The 26,334-nt window shown below is 41.6% G+C and overlaps 1 protein-coding gene across 1 annotated transcript in view; it reads right to left on the reverse strand.

Moving 5' to 3' along the window:
- The window catches only part of STK17A (serine/threonine kinase 17a), a 37,210-nt gene extending 13,232 nt beyond the window's left edge, over positions 1–23,978 (reverse strand). The window contains exons 1-3 of the mRNA XM_061197559.1: positions 23,666–23,978; positions 13,498–13,710; positions 2,279–2,423 (exon numbers count right to left, since the gene is read on the reverse strand). Of these exons, the coding sequence (XP_061053542.1) occupies positions 2,279–2,423; positions 13,498–13,710; positions 23,666–23,865 (558 nt within the window). The 5' untranslated portion in view covers positions 23,866–23,978. The remainder of the gene's footprint in view (positions 1–2,278; positions 2,424–13,497; positions 13,711–23,665) is intronic.
- Between the last annotated feature and the right edge of the window lie 2,356 nt (positions 23,979–26,334).

Raw genomic sequence — 26,334 nt, forward strand, 5'->3', positions numbered from 1 at the left:
GGCAAGTGTTCCCGAGCGAAGCACGGCGGCTGTGTCCTGCACCCAGGATCTTTGAATTTCTAATGCACACGACGCACTAAAGGGAAAAACCAAAGCCCCAGCTCCCTTGCGCATGCTCTGAGGGTTTCACCTCGGTGACCTCTAAGGCCACTGCAGCATCAGCCCCCTGGGACTGCTCGTGGGTGCACACACGTCCACACCTGCCTTCAAACAACGGCACTATCACTCCCATACTCTACTGTGTTGTAACCGCCCGCTTCAGACCTCTACTAAGAAATCAGTGTGCCGGAGAAAAAAAGAACTGTTAACAAAATGAAATATTGGCATCTTTCAGAAAAGAACAAGAAGGTTTCCAAATAATTTCCTTTCCCCTGTATTTTTCTGTAGGAACCTAGCATTTGAAGGAGGTCCTATTACCCTTCCACCTAATTTCAAATGGAATTTGATCAAGTTTACTTATGGAGTCACTTCCAGGTTATACACTGCACACTCCTTGAGAGTGTTCCTTCGTGCAAAGGAGATTAAACACTGCCCTGTATACGGCACGGTATGTGTACAGTACGGTACGTGTACAGTATGGTGTGTATAACGTGTCACAGAGTGTGCCATCCAGCAGCAGCTGTCTTGAGTGGCACCTGCATCCGCAGGACTGGCATCACCGGGCCCTGCCCTGAATCTGAAACTTGCTGGGGCCCAGCAATTTGTTTTAACAAGCCTTTCAGGTGACCCTGACATGGGTCAAAGCTGGAGAGCCACTGCCAAAAGCGTCTCCTTTCTGCTGGAAGTACACGACAGCAGGGGTCAGAGTGGGTGGGTAGGTGAGTGAGACGAGGCCGCAGAAGTTCAGGAGAGGAAAGTGGTTTTGGGTCTGGGGGTTCGGCCCTGTCAGGTTACCCTCCTTCCTCACGCCTCTCCTCTGGCTGACAAGGCGGATAAGGCGCCGGAGTGCCTGGGGTGTGTCCTGCGCTAGAGGACTGTCTCACTTCCACAAAGCCCCGCCTGGACTCGACAGGGAAGCAACCACGGGGAAACCAACAGGGGTCTTAGACGCTCTTCTCCTCAGCTGCCTGAAGGAATATGCTCTGAATCCCTGCGGTGGACACTTACTGTTTGTCCCCTGAGCGCCCATTCTCTAGTCTTGGAGAAACGGAACTGGTCTGAGAACCCATCCCTTCCCCACTCTCAGTCCACATCAAAGCTGGGCTGGGAGCAGGGCTTGACCCCTCTAGGTGGGTGCGTATGACACCGATGGCACTGGCCTGGCCGTCAAAGCTCTGCACCCTGGACCAGTGCACCAATTCTTTCTGGGTTGATCTAAGCTGGTCTGAGTGGGTCTCAGGACTTCTGAACGAGCCAGTGACCTGAGAGCAGCTCTTTCCTGCTGAGTCTCAGGGCAGTTGTGAGGCTAAAAAACGGTCGCATCTAACTCACCACCATTTTAGTGCCGTTTGGAGGAGGTAGACCTGAGAACTGAAGAAAAACCAAGGGCTGGCAATATCTGGATGAATGAATAGTGCTGTAACTGCAGCCAGAATTACCCTGGACTTTTTAGCCAATGAAAGTTCCTCTTTCCATTACCCTGCTTTCAGCAGGCGTCCGCGTCACTGTAAAGGATGGTAACTGATACCACCCTTTGTATTTTCTCTCCTCCTTCCTCCTCTTCCTTCTTTGACAATTTCAAATTAAAAATCTACCTGCCTCTGATCGCTTTCATTCCCTAATTTATTTTATTTATTGCTGCCTGCCTAATTTTCCACAACACTGCTTTTCAAATATTTCTGCTCAAAAATCACCTATCACTCCGTGACATGTGAACCCCGGGAATCCGGCCTTTTCTCAACTTTCAGTATCTCCTATGTCATCTTTCAATTCCAGAGAAACTTTTCCATTTATTTTTGTCCAAACACATCACAAGTATTCCTAACTCTTTTGAGTTAACTTTCTCCTATTCTTCTCTACCTATCTAAATCCTAACTTTTTGGAAAGGTCTAGCTCAAGCCCTGTCTGCGCCAGGAAGCCTTCACCTACCCCAGCAATACCCTCAAAGCTCCATTTCCGGGGCAATGTATTATTATTTATCTTTCTATGTATGCACATGTGCATTCTCTCCCTGATAAAACTGGCTAGAGGATACAAGTTATGACTCAATTCGTATATCCTTGTTACCTAATAAAACACACAAACCTGACAAATATTGGAGGAAACCACTGTGAGATATTTCGCATCTAGAGTGTCATTCTCCAGCAACCTCAAAACTGTAAAGTAATTCAGCTCTTACCTTCAAATCAAGATGAACTACATCATGAGCGTGTAAAAAGCGAACACCTTCTAAAATCTGCCTCATGAGTCTCTGAACATCTTTTTCCTTAAAGGCTTCTTCTCTGTCTGCAACACACTGGTCAAAGATTTCACCCCCAGCAGCACTAGAGAAGATGAGAAGCACATTTTCAATAGAAAGGAAGAGGACTCATTAAAAATAGCCTTTTTGTTCTTAATATTTAGACACAGTAGGTATCTTTATTTACACAGACTATAATTTGAATGTGTGTAAACTTCCGTCCATCTACATGCTGAAATCCAATATTTTTTAAGTAAAAATTTAAGCTCAGATTAGCATTTCCAAAGCTAAATAAAAACATCAGCTTCAGAACTTCAAGAACTAAACCTTAGTAGTAAAATACATGAACACACTTTCAAGTAAAAAAATTCTCAAGAATTTTTAGTTACAGAATACATAAAAACATTGTTTTTGTAAAAAATGCGAATAATGCAAATAAAGCAAATGCCCTCCATTGAAGACCCTTCCCCCAGTCCAGAGCTACATTTAGAAGCAAGCTCTGTTATAACTCAGGTGTACTCCATCCTTCCAGATTTTTAAAATATATTTAAATGCATACAAAAATGTTTTCTGGATTTTTAAAGACACATAAATGGCAACATTCTAACTGATACTGTTCTATTACTTTTTAAAATTACTTAAACATGCCTTGAGTCTTTTCCATGATGGTTTTATATCTATCTCATAATTTTTATATTTTTTAAATTTTTTGGCTGACTTGGATCTTTGTTGCTGCAGGCGGGCTTTCTCTAGTTGCGGCGAGCGGGGGCTATTCTTCGTTGCGGTGGCTTCTCTTGTCACGGAGCATGGGCTCTAGGTGCATGGGCTTCAGTAGTTGCAGCACGTGGGCTCAGTAGTTGTGGCACGCGGGGCCCTAGAACGCGCGGGCTTTAGTAGTTGCAGCGCATGGGCTTAGTAGTTGTGGCTCGCGGGCTTAGTTGCTCTGGGGCATGTGGGATCTTCCCAGACCAGGGATCCAACCCATGTCCCCTGCATTGGCAGGTGGATTCTTAAGCACTGCGCCACCAGGGAAGTCCTACCTCAGAATTTTTAATTCCTGCAACCTTGTGAATAGAAAACCCATAGTTTATTTAGCCATTCCCCTTTGAAGGACAGTTAGGTTTTTTTTTTTTCTTCCTAATTATTCATGATTATAAACAATGTTGTGATGAGAAGGTGTGTGAAGGTTCCTGTCAGCTCCTGTGTCAGTAAGTAGGCTGCAATGTAGATACTGGGATGAAACTGCTGGTGTGAAAGGAATGTGCTTTTGAAATTTCAGTAGATATGACATAGGCTCACCAAAAGAGTGGTACGGACTTAAACTTTCTTCCACCCTCTGGCCAAAGCACCTCAGTTTTTTTTTTTTTTCCCTCTGAATAATTTTGCCAATAAAAGAAACAAATCATTTACAATTCTTCTTTCCCTTCAGCAGAAATTCCATATTTTAACAATTTGTTCTTACCATAAATGACAGCTCATGTCCTATCTCAAATTTTCCTTTATGTGTTTAAAGAAAAAAAGAAGACTGGATTGCTTCCGTGAAGTTGTTATAAAAATTAATGTGAAATACGCAACTCCAAACAGCCATCTACTGTCAAACAAAAGCTACTCGTTCGTTTCCTTTTCATAAGATAATTTAGTTCTTTCCTTCCAGCCTTCTTTCCTTCCTTTTTTTTTTTGTTAGGGCAATCTATTTTCCAAATTCTGTCTACAAAAGGAAACAAAAATTTTCACCAAAGTCAGCTAAGAACCTATTTAAGTTTAGCTGAAAAGCTCTAGGTGGTGAGAGTGAAAGAAAATAACTCGCTGGCTGATTCAGATTTTCATTTGGTTAAACCTATACAACTGACAATTATATTTTAATTACAGTATGAGAAAACCATACGTGAAAGCATCAAAACAACTTTTATGTAATTAACTGTAAAGTGGCCATCGCATATTCAGGCAAAGCTAAAGTGACGCATAACTCGTAAGAAAGGAAAGGGTGAGCGTTTACAAGGAAACCGAAGAGTAAGTTAGTGACGCCCGCAGTGCCGTACACTGTGAGCAGGCAGTCAGCGAGCACGAGCTGAGCCCACTCGGCCGCAGCGGCCAGAGACGCACCAGGATGCGATGTGCAGTCCGCGGAGTGCCCTGCACGGAAAGGCTGCACTCAGAGCTGCCTCTTTGCCTCAGTTGAGACAGACAAATGCATTTTGGTTGCAAAAGTTCGCCAGTCTCAATTTACTGTCCTCTGGGCCTCTCGGCTCAACACTACCACCCACAATAAAATTCAGTAGCGGTCAATTTACATAAATACAAGGATTTCTTCCCCTAAAATTTAAGAACAATTTATTATTAGTCCTTTCTACTACGATGTTTACCCATTCTCGCTTTAACAGAAGGGTTTTCCCAAGAATTTAAGCAGTTCACATGAGCACAAAATGTGAAGCGCAAAACTAGTTTTTCTAAAAATTTTCAAAGATGTACTTCAAATGCAGGCTATTGTAATAAAAAAACTGTAAAAGCCAGCCTTGAGCGATCAGGAAGACTTAACATACCCTCTCGGTACAACGTACGACCGTCATATCATCTCACCCTACTTACATTTAAGCCTGACCCATTTAACTAATTGTCATATTAACTAATGGAACCAAGTAAAATTTTACTAAGGAACAACTTGAGATGTTAAAAGCATCTGTCAAGTATGGTAACAGAAAACACAAGCATATTAACAACTACTTCGCACAAAGCACCCTCCTTCACACAGAGTTTGCTATGTCTCCCTTTCACTACAGCAAGACTTCCACAGCTTTATTACAGTACACTTTACTCCAGCAGTGCTTATTTTCCACAACTTTAAAATTACCAAGAAACGAATTCGTTTAACTTTTTACCCAAATATCTTTTACAAAACAATTAACTCAAGGGCTTTACAAAACAATTAACTCAAGGGCTTTTCAAAAAATTTTACACCAAAACGATTTTTACATAAAATATTAAGAACGGTGAATTTCAATTTTCTAGTCAGTGGTCCTCAGAAAGTTGTAAGTATCTCTTTGTCAACATTATTCAGAGCCATATAAATGATGTTTAGAAGCTAAGTGTAACTGACTTTCCCTGGCTGCTTGCACCTGAGGTGGATCACAGCTTCCAACCTTAGGCACCAAACAACACTCCTTTTTCTACCTAAACCAGCATTTCCATTTCTATCCCATGTAGAGGCCCAGTTTGGATCTCTACTCCCTCACTATTCAAATTCAACAAATATCAATCAAATATGTTAGAGGCCCTGTGCTATGTGCTAGAGCAAGAAAGATAAATTGTAAGTTTTAGTTGGGAAGAGAAAGACGAAAGATAATTTTAGGAATATGTATCCATAAATACACATGAGTGTGAAGTTATATATCAAGTGATTTGATAACTTAGCAAATGAGCAATTAATTGGAAGGAAAGAGAAAAAAAAATCTTAGAAAGATGACACTTATTCTGAGCCTTCAGGAATGAACAGGAATCCACTAGATGGAATGGCAGGACTGCATCCCAGGCAGGGTGGACATACGTATAAGGGCCTGTTGGTGTGACAAATAACTGGTACACTCACAGAAGGATAAGCAGCTACTACCCCTTTCACCCAAATGGTACGGAACTTGCAATCTACCCTACCCATAAACAACGAGAAAATGAGCCAAGTATATGAACCAACTATTTTCAGATGTAAGAACAACAGGCCGTTAGGACCATCATCCCTGAGGTGGAGGCACAAACCAGCTGAGCCCTACGCTCTGTCTTTCTACTTGGAGGTAATTTACGGCATGTGGTACAGGGCTGGGGAGGATCCCAAGCAGAACAGCAGCCTTGCTAAATTGAGGAGGTAGGAAGGGAGTTTGACAAGGCTAAGGCAGCTGGACTTTGTACAGGCAGAGGACCAGGGAGGAGGGTTCTACACAGAGAGAGACCTGCAGACTTCTGCTTAGTTGTATCCCAGAGTCTTAGACAAGGTACTTATATGCACATTCACTGGATAAAACTGTGAGGTCAGGCAAAGAACTACCAGGAAATCATAAGCTGAACAAGCCCTGGCATTCACCAAGGACAGAATAAGATATTTGAATTTTACCCAGTTCGAGTAGAAAAACCATGCCAAGCACCTGGGGCATTCAGCAGACCTCCCAGAATGCCATATTTTAGCCTTATTAAAGGCTAAAGTAGCCCTAGACCTGCCCAGTAAGTCTGATCCACAAGTAATTTAACTGCCTGCCAAAACAAACATCACCATTCTTTCAGTGGAAGATCATAAAATCCACCCAGCACTGTGCCATTCTAAATATATGGCATCCTTCCAAAAATTACTAGACATCTGAAAATGCCACCACTTACAACTCACAACTAACAGGAAAATAAAAACAGACCCAGAGATGATGGAATTGGCAGGTAAGGACTTTAAAACAGGTATTACAAATACACTGAAGGATTTAAAGTAAAATATGAACACAACAAGGAGAGAGATGGAAGGTATGAAAAGAACCAAATGGAATTGCTAGAGATGAAAAATACAATATTTACAGTGAAGATTTCACTGGCCAGGCTTTACAGCAGATCAGACACTATAGAAGAATCAGCAAATTTGAAGACGGAAATGGAAGCCATCCATCTAAAGTACGGGGGTGTGGGGCGGACAATAAATAGGACCCTAGGGACCTGAGCGACAGCATCAACCAGTTTAACACACTGTATTGAAGAAATGAGAGGAGACAGGTGGGGGCAGAAAAAAATCTTTTTAAATAATTGCCGAAAAATCGCCAAATCTGATAAAAACTAAAAGATCCACGTCGCTCAATAAACCCCAAGCAGGATAAACAAAGAAAATCAAGGCACATTATACTCAAGTTGCTGAAAACCAGTGTGAAAGAGAAAAATCTTTAAAAAGGCACACATACAGGGGTATCAAGAATCAACACAGACTTCTTGTCATAAACAATGCAAGGCAGATGACAATGCAATGATATCTTTAAGTACTGAGAGAGAAAAAAAGTGTGCCTAGAATGCAGGGTGAGGTTGGAGAAGTACTAGCAGGAGATGAGGTAAAATAGAAGTCAGACAGAAAAGCATGGGACACAGTCCAAACAACCTGAAAAATCCCAAGTAAGGCAATGATGGCTGGTATATAACGCTAAGTATCTCCTTCAGAAGCACTCCTTAGCCTCTCTGGTGGAGTAAAGGTGCACAGTGCATGGCTAAAAGCTTTGGAATCACACACTCCTGGGCTAAATCTTGGCTCTGCTACTTGTGGTGTGATCTTAGGTTGATTATTATTCTGAATTTTTTTTTCTCACATATAAAATCTTGTTCTAAAATTTGTAAATAAAACAATTTCAGTTGCAGGATACAAAATCAGTATACGAAAATCAGTGTGTTTCTTCTATACACTAACAATGAACTATCAGAAAGAGAAATTAACAAAACAATTCCATTTTCAATAACATCAAAAAGAATAGAATTCTTAGGAATATTTTTAACCAAGAAATGATATATCTATACATGGAAAACTAAGATACTGGTGAAAAAAACGGAAGAAGACACAAATAAATGGAAAGATATTCTGCTCATGGCCTGGAAGAATTAATATTATTAAATATCCATACTACCCAAAGTGATCTACAGATTCAATGCAATTCCTATCAAAATTCCAATGGCATTTTTCACAGAGAAAAAACAATCCTAAAATTTGTATGGAACCACAAAAGACCCCAAATACCCAAAGCAATCTTGAGGAAGAACAAATCTGGAGGCATCAGCCCAGTTTCAAAATATATCACAAAGCTATAGTATCAAAACAGTATGGTATTGGCATAGAAACAGACATATAGATCAATGGAACAGAACAGAAAGCCCAGAAATAAAATCATGCATATATCATTATTTAACTTATAACAAAGTATAAAGAGAAGTATAAAGTATAAAGAGTATACAATGGGGGAAGAAAAGTCTCTTCAATAAATGGTATTTGGAAAACTCGATATTCACATGCAAATGAAGGAAACTGGACCCCTACCCTACACATACATGAAAGTCAACTCAAAATGGATCAAAGACTTGAATGTAAGACCTGAAACCATAAAACTCCTAGAAGAAAACATAGGGGGTAAGTTCCTTGACATCAGTCTTGGCAATGATTTTTTGGATTTGACAACAAAAGCAAAAATAAACAACTGGGACTACATCAAATTAAAAAGCTTCTGCACAGCTGAGGAAATCATCACAAAATAAAAAGGCAACTATGGAATGGGAGAAAATATTTGCAAATCATATACCTGATAAGGGGTTAGTATCCAAAATACATAAAGAACTCATACAACTGAATAGCGAAAGACCAAATACTCCAATTAAAAAAATGGGCAGAGGAACTACATAGACATGTTCACAAAGAAGACATACAAATGGCCAACAGACACATGAAAAGGTCCTCAACATCACTAATCATTGGGGAAATGCAAATCAAAACCACAATGAGCTATCATCACCTCACACCCGTTAGGATGGCTATCATCAAAAAGGCAAGAGATAGTAAGTGTTGGCAAGGATGTGGAAGAAAGGGAACCCTTGTGCACTGTTGATGGGAATGTAAATTGGTGCAGCCACTCTGGAAAACAGTAGGGAGGTTCCTCAAAAAATTAAAAATAGAACTACCATATGATCCAGCAATTCCACTTCTGGGTATGTATCCAAAAGAAATGAAAGCAGGATCTCGAAGAGATATCTATACTCCCATGTTCACTGCAGGCTTCTTCACAATAGCTAACATATGGAAACAATCTGAGCGTCTGTCAGACCATGAATGGGTAAAGAAGATGTGGTGTATATATATATGTATAATGGAATATTGTTCAGCCACAAGAAAGAATGACATCCTGCCATTTGCAAAACTGTGGATGGGACTTGAGGGCATCGTGCTAAGTGAAATAAGTCACACAGAAAAGAACAAATACTGTATGATATCACTTATAGGTGGAATCTACAAAAGGCAAACTCAAATGGAAATAGATTAGAATGCGGTTACCAGGGACTAGGGGTGGGGAAAAAGGAGCTGTTGGTCAGAGTATAAACTTCTAGTTATAAGGTAAGTTCTGGGGATCTAATTATTACAGTTAATAATACTGTGTTATATACTTTAAAGTTGCTAAGAGAGTAGATCTTAAATGTTCTCACCACAAAAAAGAAATGGTAATTATGTGACGTGATGCAGGTGTTGGCTAATGCCCTGGTGGTAATCATTTTGCAAGATATAAGTGTACCAAGACGTTGCAGACCTCAAACTTACAGCATGTTCTATGTCAATCACATCTTGTAAAGCTGGAGAAAATTTAAAACTAAAATGTACAAATAATGTATATAAAGCATATAAATGATGTATACAAAGCTGGCAGAGAAGACTTAGCACAGTGCCTGGCACATAGTAAATTCTTAACTATGCCTGTTACACCTCATCTATGTTCCCACAGCAACTAACAAGAATTCTAGTAAAACACCAAGGTTGTTGCCATCATTTCTATCTCTTTCACTAAACTATAGCACTTGGAACAAAGGGGTTCCACTATTTTCACTATTTTCACTTTTGTATTACCAGCACCTTAGTATACAGAGCACGTGGCAGGTGGGATGAGTAATACAGTAATCATGAACCTGCCTGTTTCCATAACAACAATCTGTTGACATGGCCAAGAATTCTGATATCTCAATGTCCAAAGTCTAATTCTAAGACTTCCTCTTCAAACAAAAAGTAGAACACAAAAATTTTTGGCCAAATCATACTGTCTTGTAGTTCTAGAAACATGATCATGGAAGCAACAGAAGCTACCAAAGATTTCTAAGCAAGGGAATAATATTGCCACATCTATGTGTAGGTCACCTATCCAACAGGAGCCTGAGGGATGCCCTAGAATTGAAGCCAGAGTGATCAGCTAAGCAGCTACTGTGAAAGTCCGTGGGAGAGAGAGGACCCAACACAGAGGAGAAACAGCAAACACAATGAAGAAGGGCCCAGCAGGGGAGAGGTTCAAGTGGAAGACTTGGTCGTTCATTATACACGAGCATTAAACGAGATGAAGCAATCAAGGATAGACCCAAAGTTTCTATTTGAGTGATGAAATAAATAGGGATACCACTGGAAGTGGGGAACAAAGAAGCATGGGCATTAGAAGGGCAGCAATGCAGGGGTGAAAACATGTTGATCGTGCATCGGTCACGACGTGCAGGTGGATTCAGGGATACGCAGTAGAGCATCTGGAGCTGAGGGGAAGGTCTGACGCTGGACATAAAGATTTGGAAATACTAACCAGCATGTAAAAAATAGCTGAAGCCACAAAAATGGATTGTCATCATCCAGGGTAAACGTGCAGAACAGAAATGTATGACAAGAGTAACACGAATGAACAGTGGGGAGCACTTCTATTTATATAGTAGATGAAGGGGAAAAGGCTCTAAGATTTAAAAAATAAAAGAGGGCCCTGAAAGCCAAGGAAGAACATAATTTCAAGAGAAGAAGGTATAATATCAAGTGTTTAAAGAGAGTAAGAAGTAGAATGAACACTAAAATGAGGAGATCGATTTTGGCAAACAGGGCTGATGACCTCACGAAAGCTTCAGGAGGGCAGACGGCACGAGACTGCAAAGTGATGGAGAATCGGCCCACGAGCAGGTGGGTGGATCAATGAAGTAGAACAAAATTGACTGGAAGGTGAGGAAAGCTGTAAATTCAGACGACTCCTTTAAAGACCACAGCAGTAAAGGAAAGAGAAGGGCAGGACGTTAGTTCAGAAAGAGTCAAAGCTGAGGACCAGGAATGTTAGGAGAGAAGTGACTGAAATCCTGGAAGATGGAGGGAAAAGAATCACTAGAGAGGGACTCTGAGAGAGGTTAGATAAGTGACTAAAACATAAAACACAAGTCCTAGAAAAGGAAGAGGATTAAAGAACATATGTCAAAGTTGTAGCCCTCGAGTTAAGGAGTGGAATCTCTTCCTCGGAACGGAAGGGAAGCAGGTGAGAGCAGTTAGAGAGGGATGCTGAGGCGTGTGTGTCTGATGGCCTTTATTTCCTCCATAAAGGAAGAGAAGCCTCGGTGTCTAACAGGTGGGAAGTGGGTGACACAGTAAGTGTGGTCAAGGTTTTGATTAGCTCCTGCCCGCCTGCCGGGGATGGTAAAAGAAGGGGGTGAGAGATTAGGTAAAGAATTACCCAAGTACACCAAGAGCCCAGCTGAGGATGCAACTCTCACCCTCGTAATACGCAGATTGAAGACCACGCAAGAACGGGCAGGAGGAGGGACACACAGCTCGCGTCCCACGTTTCAAACAGGCAGAAGGAGTTGCAGAGGGAGAGCAACAGAAAGAAGGAAGTAACGCTGGTGAGGCACTGGTGAGGGCCTAGTTGCAGTTAACGGCCACAGAAGGGAAGGGAATATAACGGAAGAAAAGGCAGGGGCAGACGGAAGACTGAAGACCTGCGCGGAGGCTGAACAGCAGGTTTGGGAGGACGGGAGAGGAACGAGGAGATGATGGCTGGAGGGTCTCTTCCGGATCAATTTCCAATCCTAACTCGAGCCTCTCCAGGACAAACCCAAAACCAAAATCCTCTCAACCAACCTTTTTTTTTTACAACTAAAAAACAACTGCACAGAGATATAATCCACAGCAAATACATTTCTTAAGCATTTGATCATTTGTGGATATTTCTATTACAATGAAAACTACACAATGGAAAACACTTTCATGCTTTTCATTGTTCACATTTTATTTTTTCTTTGAAGGGATTGAAGGGATTCCTACAAGTGAAATTACTGAATTAAAATATATAAACACAATGCTCTTGAATTATATTAGCAAGAGGAACACACTATTTCAGCCGTCCAGACTCTCCCTCTATAAACTTTCAAATAAAAACAAGGTAATAGTAGACATGTTATTTTGTAATGTTTCTTTTTTTTTAACTTAATATTTTAAAACATCTTTCTATGTAGTACATTTTTATCTACCATATCTTTTAAAATGACTGCATAGCAATCCATCTCATGACATGATCACTTATTTCACCAACCTCTTACCATTAAACATTTAGATTATTTCTTTTTTTGTTATGTAGATACTGCTGCACTAAACGTTTTTGTAATACATCTTTGCACAATGGCCTGATTATCTCCTTGTGAAAAAATTTATGTATGTGAAACTGCTGGGTTAAAGAGTATATATATTTTTAGGGCTTCTGATACATACTCCACACTGTTCTCCAGAAGAGTTACACCAGGTAATACTCCCACCTGTAGTATAAATGAGATGATCCAAGTCATGAATATCACTTTTCTTCATGATATCCGACGATCTTACATAGGGAGAAATTGGCAACTTATTTTTAAATTTACATTATAAAAACTGTAAAAATCAATATTTTTCATGTATGTATAGGCCATTTACACAGGTTTCTGTGTGGAATTTCTCTATATCCTTTCTTTGTCCATTTTTTTTTACACTGGGAGGTTCATGTTTCTGTGTATATTGGTAAGATCTAGTTATATATTAAAGAAATATTAATCATTTTGGGTGAACAGATATTAGAACTATTTTTACCCTGAGTCTGTCTTTTCATTTTGTGTTCATATTATGTACTAATAATGCTTTTTAATGTACTCAAATCTATCAATCTTTTCCTTTGGCAGGAGAAGCAGAGAGGAAAACAGGATTTCTTAAGAAGAAAACACTGTCCTTCATTTTCCAAAGCTGTTTTCTCTGCTGTCCTTACTTATTTACCCAAATTGGAAACATGGTATGAATCAAAACAATCATTTCTGAAAGAAGGATTAGACTACATGAACATATAAGGGATTATAAAATGCCTTTTATTTTAATATTATCTTGGTGCCACTCACCTTCTTAAGAAAGCCTCTAATAAGAACATAAGAGAACTTATTTTCAAAGGAATTTATTAAAGAGTGAAAATGAAAAACATAAGATACATGCATCCTTGCAAATTTGGGATATGTCAAATGAATAAGAAGAACACACAAAACAGTTCTGGAAAATCTTCAGATTTCTAAAGAACCAGGGCCTGCCACGTTCTCACAGATGAGTGGCACCGATAAAGGAGTGTGGACTACGAAACAAACTCAGTAAGGGAGACGATACTTACTATTCCAGAACTAGGATCATTTCCGATGGCGTCTCATAGACTTCGTGTAAATTAATGACCCAAGGATCGTCCTGTGCTAGTTCAAGAACAGCAATTTCATGAATTATTTCTGTCCGACAATCTTGGCCTTTTCTTCTTTTTCTCATGAACTTTGCTGCAAATTCTTTTCCAGAATCTTTCTTTATACATTTCCTCACCACTGCAAATTTCCCCCTAGAATTACACAAAACACATTCACTGTTAAAGTTGACTTTTCAGAGATGATAAATTTTAATAAAATTTCCCAACAGTCATCAGTGGATATTCAAATTTAGTTCATATGCAATCATAAAAGTAGCAATATAACTTGGGAAACACCTCTCTAATCAAATAAAATGTAATGTGTAAATCTGCAAGATTCATTCTTCTAAATACAGAACCAAATATGAAAGCCAGTATTTTTTTTGCAGCGTTATATATAACTTAATTGTTCACACATTTATACATAAAAATGATTTAAATCTTAAAAAAGCCATTTGACTTTTTAAGAGAAACTGGTTATGAGAATTCCTAAAATAATGAATTTCACTGTCACTAAGTGACTCTAAGAGGACACTATCACCTTCCAAAATTATAAAAGTTAGGGATCTCATTTACATGACATCATTTCAACTACTGCATCAGCTGGAAATGTCTAGTTTTCCTATAAAGACAGCTACAACAAACATTACTTTGATACACTCCACTACCATGTTATTACACTAATAAACAAGTCACCTGGGGGATACGTATAGCATATTGATTAAGGGATAAGGTCTGGAATTAGACAGATGTGGGCTTGACTCCCCAAAACGGCTCTGCCCACTCACTCGACGCATAACCTTGGGCAATTTATTTAACCTCTTATTTAAGAAAAATCTCGTTTTCCTAATCTATAAAAGAGGACACAAACGGAATCTATTTCACAGCGCTGTTGTGAGAATGAAAGAATATAATACATGTCAATTGCTTAGCACGGTACTTGCCACATAGTAAGTACTCAAAAAAATATTAGTAATCAAACAAATCATTAAGTTGTAATAATCATCACCCGTAAATATCCAATACCCAAGTTGGAAGGCAACTTAGAAATCATATAGTTTTTTTTTTTTAACCTAATGCCAAATGCCAAAGCCATGTCTTCTTTCAAACTGTGAGGTAGTCCTTTCCACTCCTGGGTGCGTACTATTTTTAACAAGGCTTTCATTACAAGCCTAAACCTGGCTTCAAGTGAAGGGCTGTGGTCCTGGTCTTCTGCTGAGCAGTACAGAAGACCCCCCATGACAGTCTATCAGGTACTGGCCACAGCTAATCATTCCTCATCCCCTTAGGGTTCTGGGATCGCCTCACTGTCATGACTCATAGAACCTGCTGGAAAAACGTGCCAACTGAATCTGAAGCAACTGCACCAAGTATAATCTCATCAAAGTGTTACATGATTATTATTTTGCTGACGCTGGCACAATACAACTTAATATGCCTTTAAAAAAACTTGACAGGTTTTCCATATATCATAAATAAAATAAACGACCTAGATCTTTTTCCTCTTGGATTTTTTTCAAGCCAGTGTCCTCATACTATGGTTTAAAAATATATTTTAAAAATTCCAACGCAAGGCTTTAATTTGCTCTGTTAAATTCTACTTTCTAGGTTTGGGCCCAGCATTCTAGACTGCTGACGTAATTTTGAGGACTAATTCTTCCTTCTTAGCTACTGTTCACCATGATTTTCATGCCCTCTGTATTTCTGTTATACCATCAGCAATAAAAATGTTACATGAAAAAATCCTTAGGCACAGCCCTACAGATGTTCAATTAGGTGGCAATCTACCTAATAGCACCCTAATTCAGAACAAAGTTCTCTGTGTTCAGCAGAAATGTGAAAGACTTTTCCAGATTACTAGAGAGATTAAACAATAAACTATGCATCACAGACTAACACCTCTTTTTATTTTAAGCCACAAAATCTTTAGGCTAATAACATCTCCACTGAGTTTTAAAAGGTTCCTAATGATCTTTGGATTCCTTTAAGGAAGAGAAAAAAATCATCAATAGTTTGATTTTTTTATACCTATATTTCTGAAGTTTCAAAAGAAGAGAAAAAAGAGAAAGCCTATTTTGTAAAAAACTGACCAACATAATTGACAAGCATGTTGCTATTAAATTAGAAATGGCTGGGTTGAACTACCCTCAAAGTACTCCCACATGAAACACAGATATCTATTGCTACCATACCTAACATTCAAGGCAACAGTACTGTGTAGTAGTAAAATACTACTTCTTACCTATCTGGCCTGAAGGTATATTTCCAAAGACCAGAGACTCAACAGAGAAATGGATCCCACACATCACTAACCTGTAAACTCTGGGAACCCTTGCTACAGAAGAACCATTGCTTAATTCAGGGGCCAGAGGCAAACACAGGGGAGAGACCTAAACTTAGCTGATGTCTGCGGCCAGGCACCCATTTCTCTGGGTCACCACAGTAGGTCCCACGGCTCTCCTCCCACTCCAATCACTACTCTTGACACCACCTTTGTTTTTGAGGAAGCATTCCTCATGGCTGTAGGTCTACCCTTTTCTTTCCCCCATATCATACACTATACTGGGAGTTGGCAAACTTTTCTGTAAAGGGCCAGATAGCAAATATTTTTGGTTTTGCTGGCCAGACGGTCTGATCACTACGGTTCAAGTCTGCTGTTGTAGAGTGAACGCAGCTGGAGACAACAGGTAAATGAATGGAGGTGGCTGGGTTTAAAAAAAAAAAACACACTTTACCAACACAAAATGTGAATTTCACATAGTTTCCATGTCATTAAATATGACTTTTCTTTTGACTTTTTTCAATCATTTAAAAATGTAGAAATCATTCTATATAGCTGGCGAGCTTTACAAAAACAGGCAGCCAGCAGTAGGTTGCCAACCCTTGCACTATTCCACGCTGAAGAAAACTCTTCTACCATTCTGATACCGCACACCACTGAAACTGACAGCAAGGCAGCAGATCACAAGGGTTTGAGGAAACGCGCACTGCCTTCATATCTGAATGACTGGGAGGGGAACCCTTAAACCGACTCAGAGTCAGAAGATGAAACGAGGTTTCTGGGAACTGTTCTTTCTGTAGAGCCACGCAGTACACAGAACTGTGAGACTCAGCCTTCAAGGTGCGGGGTCCTAGTGAACACACTAAGAATTAACACCGTCACAGTGTCCCTAAATTCCACACCCACAGGGGCTCTAGTATGCATGCTTTACCACAACTTCATGGTAAAAACTGTGATTGTACCTCAACTCTAAGTTACTGAGGGCTCTCCAAAGCATGAAATAAATGACGTTTCTCTGACACTAGGGGCCACAGTTACATGCAGAGACTTGAGACTGATGAGGTTCAATGGGCACAAGATGTCTGCTGCACATCTACTTCCTTTGCTGACTTACCCGAAATTCTTCCTGGATCACATCGTTGTTACAGTTTTCGGAGCTCTTCACTCATTTCACAAACATCTATAGTTCACTATTACACACTAAACTGAGAACTCAGATTTTCATTACCCATTTTTTTGGGGGGGGAATATCAGAAATGAATACATTTCAGAACTCAATGATAACCCATTCCAGGGTGGTAAGAAAGGAAGGATAAACAATGATAACAACAGGAAGTGACATTTTGAGTCAGACCCACCAGTCTAAGCTTCCTCAGAACAAGGACTGGGCTTTACCAGTGCCCAACTGGTAGAGCTTGGGAAGGCACAGTGAGGATCTGTAGGTAGGTACGACACGCTAAGGAGTTTGCGCTTTATTTCTCAGGGTAAAAATGGGCACCTATGAGAATTTTTTAAGTAAGGTAAATGTTTTAAAAGGTAGGTCTGAGAGTGTATTGTGAAGTGTTAACTAGAAACTAGGGAAGCCAAGAAAATAATTCAAGGTAAGGGGTCTGAAGGAAAGTACCAGCAGTGGAGGCTGGGAAGAGAGAATGCACTTACAAGACATTCAAGGTCAAGATCCGTCAGCACTTCCTGACATGCTGAGTTGCAGGCAGAGATGAGGGCAGAAGGGAAAGGTGGAAGTGGAAGATGACTTGGAGATTTTTAACCTGGGTACTGGGTGATGTGGTACCATCCACTGCGAGAAAGATTAGAAGAATGATAACGGATTTGCGGGGGGCAGAGGGATGGGGAGTGAGTTTGGTTTTGGATGGGAGAAGTCTGAGGTGCTTTTCTCTGTAAAGAGAACTTTATTTACTAGATGGATTCCAAATATAAGTTCCAGTGTTGGGTTGCCACACAAAGGTGAACAGATAATAAAATATATAAGGTTCAGGCAAAGATAAAAAACTGTAGATGCTAATTTGAGTGGTATATAGAAGAAGCAAAATAAAAGTGAGCTCCGAGGTTCCAGGTTTGATTCTATAATAGATTACAGTAAAGTGCTTTGTTTCTCCCTGTATTCTATTAAAGTTGGTCTGACATATTAGAATTTGTTGCCCTAAGACTGTCTCCTTGGCTGGAGGATGAGTTCCAGGGACCTGGCCTCTTATTCATCTTTGCATCTCCATGTGTAGAGCCCCGCACATGGCAGGTGCTCAAATATGACATCAGATAACACCCTGAGTACATACACTGTTCATGCTATTCTGTTAAAAGAAAAGTTCTATGGCAACTTAACCTCATAAGGTTTACTATTTTAGCCACAATGGACTACTTGCCTTTCTCTTTTTCATTGAATTTTTCTGCACTGTGCTTATTTGTTTTCTTGCCAATGGCTGGAGTATCTTTCATCACTACTAGTAGTAAAATTCCACCCATTCTTTCAGGCCCAGCTCAAATGTTATTTTCCCCATAAGATTTTCCCGTGTGGCATGTCAGCTTGCCGATAAAGGGTGTAGTGACTGATTTGTTAGATTTGGGAATAATTTCCAGAGCCTACCAAAGAGCCTTACGTGCTCTATATGCAAGTACAGTATTTGCTTAATAGCACTGGGGTAATGCCTTAAGTGCAAAGAAGTTCCGTTCAGGAAAGACCTAGAAAAGATCTGTCTTCCTTACCTCTGAAAGGAAAACAACAAAAAACAAACTATCTACTGACCCTAAGTGTAAAAATCAGTGAGTCCATCAGATCAGACATCGACATAAGTGACAAGAGCAGGTAAGGCTTTAAAAGCCAGACTCAGTTTTAAATTCTGGCTGGTAACTGTAATCTTGGGCACTTTGCTCAAGCTTTCTGCTCACCTGTAAAATGAGGTTGATGGCACTAACCTTGCAGGGTAGTGAACACTAAACAAAATGACATCTCCAAAGTGTGTAGCATCCAGCAAATGATCAGTAATCAGTACACAGCAGCTATTTTTATTGTTTGGGGCATTAATTTCAGATCTACGATAATTTGTAAAAAAATAATCATATAGAACAGAGGAGTTTTGGAGGTGATCTAATTTGAACTCTCTACTTGATGCATAAATTCCCTCTATAAGTCGGGTTCCTTCTTCCCTTCCTGAACAGGTGAATCAATGACTGTAGCTACTTAACTTTCTAATGCACTTGGTTCAATAATCAGATTTTATAAAATTTTGTTATTGTAGTTTTGTAAAGAGGCTGAAATTCATTAAATCCTTCAGTTTATGTATTTTTTAAATTTAATTTTTATTTTATATTGGACTATAGTTGAAGGTTTATGTATTTTAAATTAAGATTTTACTTTGAACACTGTAAGCCCTAACTTTTCAAAATTAAAACAGTTGACTTAATGAAGCATCTGCCTTAGAGCAGGAGCCATATTTCCTAAGTAATGTCTGATGCTGAATCACAAACATAGCCAACTGTTCTTACCCACCCAAAAATATTGGATTATCCAAAACTGGAAATATTTTTCAAACTAATGATAAACTGCCAAGAAATCTTAAATAACAGTTTTCCTCAAACAAGGTGCAATTTCTACATGGATAGTATTATTTAACAAGGGTCTTTACTTCTAAAGAAACTACAGCTTACAATTTATGACATATGCTTAAGTAGCTGTAAGGTACTAAACCTGAAGCCATTACCTACAGACAGGAATCTAGGTAAAGCACACCCACCTCCTGAAACACATCCACCTGTGCATCCCCTTCGGCTTGAACACCCTCTAATTCTCTGCTAAAAATCCTTCCTTGTTCCTGTTACTCCCAACCGCTCTGAGGATAATGAGATAGGACGTCCCTGTCTACCATAAGGCCCAGCTGAGACAGGCTGGGACCTGGGACCCTTCACCTGAGTGCTTGCACCTGGACAAACATCTCCTCGAGCAACAGAATACGAAGAAACTCTAAGGGACTAAGAATAACTGCACGCATGCGCAGGTGCGGTCAGTGATGAACAATAAGATACAAAAAGGCCACAGGCCAACTGCCACTTCTGAGAAGCTGCGAGCAAAAGCGGGGGGCTGCACGTGATCCCTGCACACAGCACCAGCAAGGGGGTGGGCAGACCACCGAAGCCACTCCTCCAGCCCGACCCAGCCATCGGCTCCCACCCTCACCCCATTTAAGGGACCAGCTTCCCCACCCCCCCACCTTGGGGAGCGAGCAAGGGCACCTGCTTCTTGTTTTCGTGCCCCCGTGCTGCAGCACGGAGTCCCAGTAAAGCCTTGCCTGGAACGCTCCTCTGGCCTCTTATCCATTGCTATTGATTAAAGAGTCCAAGGACCCAGGTGGGTGACACAACCGGGGAGGGAAGCATATGACACCGAAGCTGGGCAGGGTTTGTTCCAATTTGGAACTCATTAACCTGTCCTCTCATAAAAACGATGGGAAATTGCTTTAGCCACAAGATAGACTGCGGATTGTTCTTTGAGAAACATCTGTGGTATAATGGAAGTGATTTCAAAGAGTCCCAGCTCAGGTGATTCTCACAAGACTCAATCTGTGTCTTGATTTTCTCATCTGAAAAATGGGACTTCCCAAACCTGCTTGTGATGAGAAGTAAATGAGATCATGCAAGTGAAAGCACCTGTAAAACTGTAGAGCCCCTATACATTTATGAAGGACCCGTTCCAGCAGAGAACTCATATTTATACCTTTCCCCCCCCCACAGGAAACATCAACTATGAGTATGTAATAATATAAAAAACAAAAGATGTTCTTTTGACTTTAAAGATCTCCTTTTTCTGAAGATAAAATGTATGAGTATGTCAAAAAATGTTCAAGTTGAGGACTAGGCAAATCATTTGATGTGGAATTAGTATAATTTAAAATTCCTAGAAATATTTTTCTGTTCCTACACTATCGGTTAGAACTCGAGAAGTCAACACTTTGAAAAAAATTCTCAGAACTCAAGGTCATGGCTCCTGCGCCTCGCGTCGTTACTGTGGTTTCCACTGGCACCTGTCCTGCCTCAGAGAAAGGTAACAAGCCTCAGGAATAATAAGTCAAGCTTCCAGCAATAAAAGCAAATTTTACATCCTATATTTACCCACATTTAGGTTGCCATGGACTCTGCTGGAGACATGAAAGAAATGTGACATTTCTTAAAATAATCAACATTACATACTTTCATTACTATGGAATCAATATCGACCATTTAAAATGTTTTCTCCAAACAACCATTTCAATGAAAGCTTTATATTTCTGTAAGATAAAATAATGGGAACTCCCAAAAGAACTCAGTTTCTGTGTTTGGACAGTTAGCTCTTCACACCTCTTCAACATTTTCAACTAAATGAAAGGCCATAGAACAAAATGAATAGATCTTTGTTTTTCATACCACATCGTTAAAATACAACGTGAGTAATTAAGTTCTGTATCAGCATGAGATCGATTCGTTGTATCAGAAATGCAACCAGAGTTAACAGTTGGAAAAAGATGCAACTTTTCTATCTTACTACAGAAAGGAATACACATAAACACACTTCATTATGTCAAAACTACAACACACAGGCAAAACTTATAAACCTTAAACAAAGAGAGCTTCTAACACAAAACAGAGCTTTTACTTCCTGAGACTTCTGAACAGTTCTCTTGTTTTTTGGAATGAGGTTTTATTACTTTTGCAACAGACAAGAAGTATTTTGAGGTCGTGCACGTTTCCCTGTTTCTGCCTTTTGGTTACATGTAAAATACCATTCACTGAGCTACACAATGAATTGCATTTTTTGAGTGCGCCCCGGAAGCTAAGTACAGCCTTTATGCTACAGATGTGTTTAATTTATTTAGTTCTCTCAACAACTCTATGAGGCTATCAACGGTTAGGTAACTTACTCAAGTACACGTAACTAGTAAGTAAAGAGCCAAGACTGAATCACGGACTGTCTGACTCCAAAGTCCATGTTCTTGACTACTGCATTACACTTCTCCGTGATGAAAAGAGAACCAAAAAGAAACAAATACATTCGTTTTGTTTTCAGTTTTAGGCTCTTATATCAAGTATCTATCTAATTGCATTGTTCTGCTGCTTCAGGAATTATTTACTTATGTAAAGAAATTTATATAAAAAGAGATATGTAGAAAACGTCATAACCTTCAAACAAACACACTTTATAGGCGAGCTAATTTTATAATAGAGAGAGTAAAATGAAAGTTGAAACATTCCCGGAGGAATTGTCACACAGCTGGTAGGGCGCAAATCAATTTTTCTTCAGATTAAATCATTTATTGCAAAGTCTACAAGACAGCGCTTGCCACCTGAAGACATTTCAGTTTTGTAATATGTTCTCGTTTTGTGGAATGAAGCCAGACAACCAAACAACGGAGAGTCCTAGTTTTCCTTCTTCAAGAAATCAGGGTTACTTCAGAATGTCTGGAATTTTGACCAATTAGAATACCTACATGAGTCAGTAGCTGTCTACCTCTTCCTCTGTCATAAAGCGTGCACAGATCCAGTTAATTAGTGCCTAGCCCAGTGAAGTAAATCTTGTCCCAGAAAGATGTTTCTCCTTGTAACATTTGGAATAAATAAGACACTTTTAAGGTAGGTTTCCTTGCCAAAAAAACTATTTCTAAAAGTTACCTTAATATTTGTAAGGCAGCTTGTTTTTAATATTGTAATCACTGTTACGAGGACTTCTTTTTCCAAGAGCCCCAGGTGAAGGCTGTTATAACTGTCGGGCCCTTTCCCCATTACAACACGGTGCGGTTTTGCAACCATGTGCTATGTGCCAGGCCCAGGGGCTTGTGCTTTACAGCCACCGCATCTTCACGACACCCCTGACGGAGACACTGTCACTATGCTGATTTTATGGGTGGCAAACGAGAGGCTGGGGAGTCTAAGTCACCGTCCAAAGGCACACAGAGCAAGCAGAGTGGGGGTCTGAGCTCGGGTCTGACCCCAAAGCCTGTGCTTTTGACAACTTCTCCAAACTATTCTCAAGGAAAAAGGGAGTCGGTCCCCAAACCCCTATCACACTCTTGGACCCCTCTTCAACGTACAAGATGTAAAGGATCCAAACAGCCTTCGCCTTGTGCAATTTTAAAAAGAGACCGAGTTCTAAGCCCTCCCGACCCCCTACAAAGCAAGAGTGGGGAGGGGAAGAGAAGGCAAGGGCCGGTTTTCAGCAGAGAAAGAGTCAGACGAGGGCCCGGAGCCTACAAGTGAAACCGATCTGAACTTAAAAGGCGCAGGGACCTCATTTCAGAACGAGAGTAGCACAAACCCAAGAAACCGCAACTGAAGTCAGCAGGAGGCGGCTGACAGCAGGTCACCCAACGCTGGTGCAAAGGAAGCCGTCACGCTCGGCGTTCTGCTCTCTGCTCTGTCACAGCCGCAGAGGGAGAAGCAGGAACCCACAAGTTCCAGGGGCAAAACCAGAGCTGCCTTCACACCTCTGCTCTGGCTTCAGACTCGCCGCCGCGGGTAAAGGTTCGCAGCGTGGTTCCCACGCCGTCTCGTTAAGTTACCGAGCCAAGGACCACAGAGGCCGAAAGGCCCGGAGCAGAGGAAGGCGTCAAGGTTCTCGGGGACCCGCGCGGGAGACTTTCTCACGGCCGCTACCCAGGGTATACAGCACACGCCGGCGGAGCACGCCGGCTCGGGGGACGCGGCGCGCGCCAGGGTAGCCGGGGGGCCCTGCCGCCCTAATCGCCGCCCGCACCCAGGTCTGTGCCCGGTTCCGGCGCGCTATCTGCCCCCGCCGGCCTCCCGCACTTATCTGCTCCCCGCCCGCCCGGCCCTCGCCCGCCTCACCTGCCCAGCTCCCGGCCCGGGCTCAGGCTGTAGGCGTCCTGGAAGGGCTCGGTGCACACCGCGGTGCGGATCTCCGTCAGCAGCCCGCGGGGCGGGGGCGGCAGCCGGCGTGGTGTGCTCAGACCCCGGCCGACGCGACCCGAGCCGGGGGCGGCGGCCGGGGAAGAGCCGCCGCTGCCCGGCCTCTCCAAAGGAATCATGGCGCTCGGGCGCTCTTTCGTTCCGACCGCCCGGCTCGCTCCGAGCTGCCAGCGGATCACGGCCCCGCCTCCAGCTGCCTCGAGAACGTCTGACGAGACCAACCGCTCTCCGCTGCGCCGCGCACAGAGTGCCGCCGGCTGCCTCCTAGCCGTCAGGTCCCGCCCCGCGCTCGGCCCCGCCCCTCCCCTCCCCTCGGCGCCCCCCTCCCCTCCCCTCGGCCCCTCCCCTCCCCTCCCCTCGGCGCCCCCCTCCCCTCGGCCCCCGCTGAGCTTCCGCGGGGCCGCAGCGCCGCGTGCCTCCACGCGCGCCCTCTGCAGCCGAGGGGGAGAAGGTGCAGCCTGGCGGGCGGCCTCGGGGTGGGCCCGGGCAGTCTGCAGGCGACCAACAGCACCACCCTTCTGGCTGGAGGACCCGCTGCGTCAGCCAGTTACGCACCTGCTGAGCATCTGAGAGTTGCAAACCTGAGCCCTCCGTTAATGAAAGGCGTAGGAGCTGCCAGCCAGAGTTTCACGATCCCTTCCCTTGGGCGGGTCAGGAGGGGTGATGAGACTCAGATCAGGGCTGCTGTACAGCACGCGGAAGCTGCCCGGGGCAGCTGGTTCCTTCCCACGTTGAGAGGAGGCCGTGGAGGCAAGAGGTGGATAAATATTTTTAAGCTCTCACACCAGCCCTATGAAACAGGCACTATTATACTGTCTGCAGTCTTCTCTAGATTTAACTTTCAAGGTGCTCTCATCCGGTCTTGTGGCTTTAATTACCTCCGTATGCTCATGACTACAAAATTTTTATCTTCAGCTTCCAACCATTCTCTGAACTTCGGACTCATATATTCAAGTATACACTTGGCATCACCAGTTAGACGCCAAATTAGCATCTCAAACGTAACGAGCAAAAGTCAGGTTCTGATCATCCTTCACTCCTGCCCAGTTTCCCCACCTCGGTAAATGTAGCTCCATCCTTCTGGTGGTTCAGGGCAAAAACCTTGGCGTCAGCACTGACTCCTCTCTTTCTCTCATACCCCTCATCCAATTTATAAGTAAATCCTCTTGGCTTTACCTTCAAAATATATCCAGAATCTGATCACTTCTCTTCATTTCCACATTACCACAATTAGCATTATCTCTTGTCTGGATTATTGTGATAGCTCGCTAACTGGATTACCTGCTTCCATCCTTCTTCCTCCCCAATTCCACACAGTTTGTTTTCAAGGCAACCAGAGTGATCTTTTAAAAATCGAAATCAGATCATGTCACTGCTCTGCTTAGAGTTTTGCGATGATAAGCTAGTTTACTTGTGATCAATACTCTCACTGAGAACTATTAGAAAAAAATTTAAAACAGTCCTCTACTTGAAACATCAGAGAGTTTCAAAAGCAGCAAGACCTTGGATGACTAAGATCCTGGAAAGAAGGGCAGCCCAGAATGGCACCACTTTCCCATGAGGCATTCGATAATTCCAAAGCAATGACTGAAAGGGTGAGAAAATAAGTAGGACTTTAGGCATCTCACCAGGCTGGGGAGATGAAAAATTGGAGTTTAGGATCTACTAAGGAGAAAGAGCTGGTAAACACGCGAGACTTGCAGTTGGCACCCCAGAATGCTACATCCTAGGAGCATCGGTAAAAAGGAAATAGACCAGCCCTCCCAAGGACTGAAGAACAGCTTCAAAACGCAATAGTAAATCCCCTCTGGAGAAAAACACAATCATCCAGAGCCACACATTATCTGTACAGTATTTCATACACAATGTCTGGCATATTTAAAAATTTTAAAAGGGGCACACAGAAAGAATTATCTTAAAAACTAAGAGGAAAAGACAGAAAACAGAAATAAGCAAGCAGGAGATCCAGATACTGAATCTTAAAGACAGCTTTTTGAATAATTCTGTTTAATATCTTCAAGAAATTAAATGACAAGAGAGAGAATTTCAGCATAGAACTGAGAACTCCAAAGAAGAATAAAATGGACTTTGTAGAATTGGGGGGAAAACCCCCACAAACTAAAACTATGACTGAATAGGGATGGGTTTAATAACAGATTTGATACAACTTAAGAAAAAATTAGTGAACCTGATTAGTGAACTTAATAGGTCAAAAATTATGCAAAATGAAACACAAGATAAGAGGACATAATGTTCAGAAAAGAGAATATAGTAAGTCTCCTACATATGAACGAGTTCAGTTCCGAGAGTGGGTTCGTAAGTCCAGTTTGTTCCTAAGTCCAACAAAGTTAGCCTAGGTACCCAACTAACACAATCGGCTATATAGTACTGTACTGTAATAGGTTTATAATGCTTTTCACACAAATAATACATAAAAAACAAACAAAACATAAAGAAAACATTTTTAATCTTACAGTACAGTACCTTGAAAAGTACAGCAGTGCAGTACAACAGCTGGCATACAGGGGCTGGCATCAAGTGAACAGGCAAGAAGAGTTACTGACTGGAGGAGGGAGAGGAGGTGGGAG

The sequence above is a fragment of the Eubalaena glacialis genome, chromosome 8, assembly GCF_028564815.1.
Source record: "Eubalaena glacialis isolate mEubGla1 chromosome 8, mEubGla1.1.hap2.+ XY, whole genome shotgun sequence".
Taxonomy (NCBI): domain Eukaryota; kingdom Metazoa; phylum Chordata; class Mammalia; order Artiodactyla; family Balaenidae; genus Eubalaena; species Eubalaena glacialis.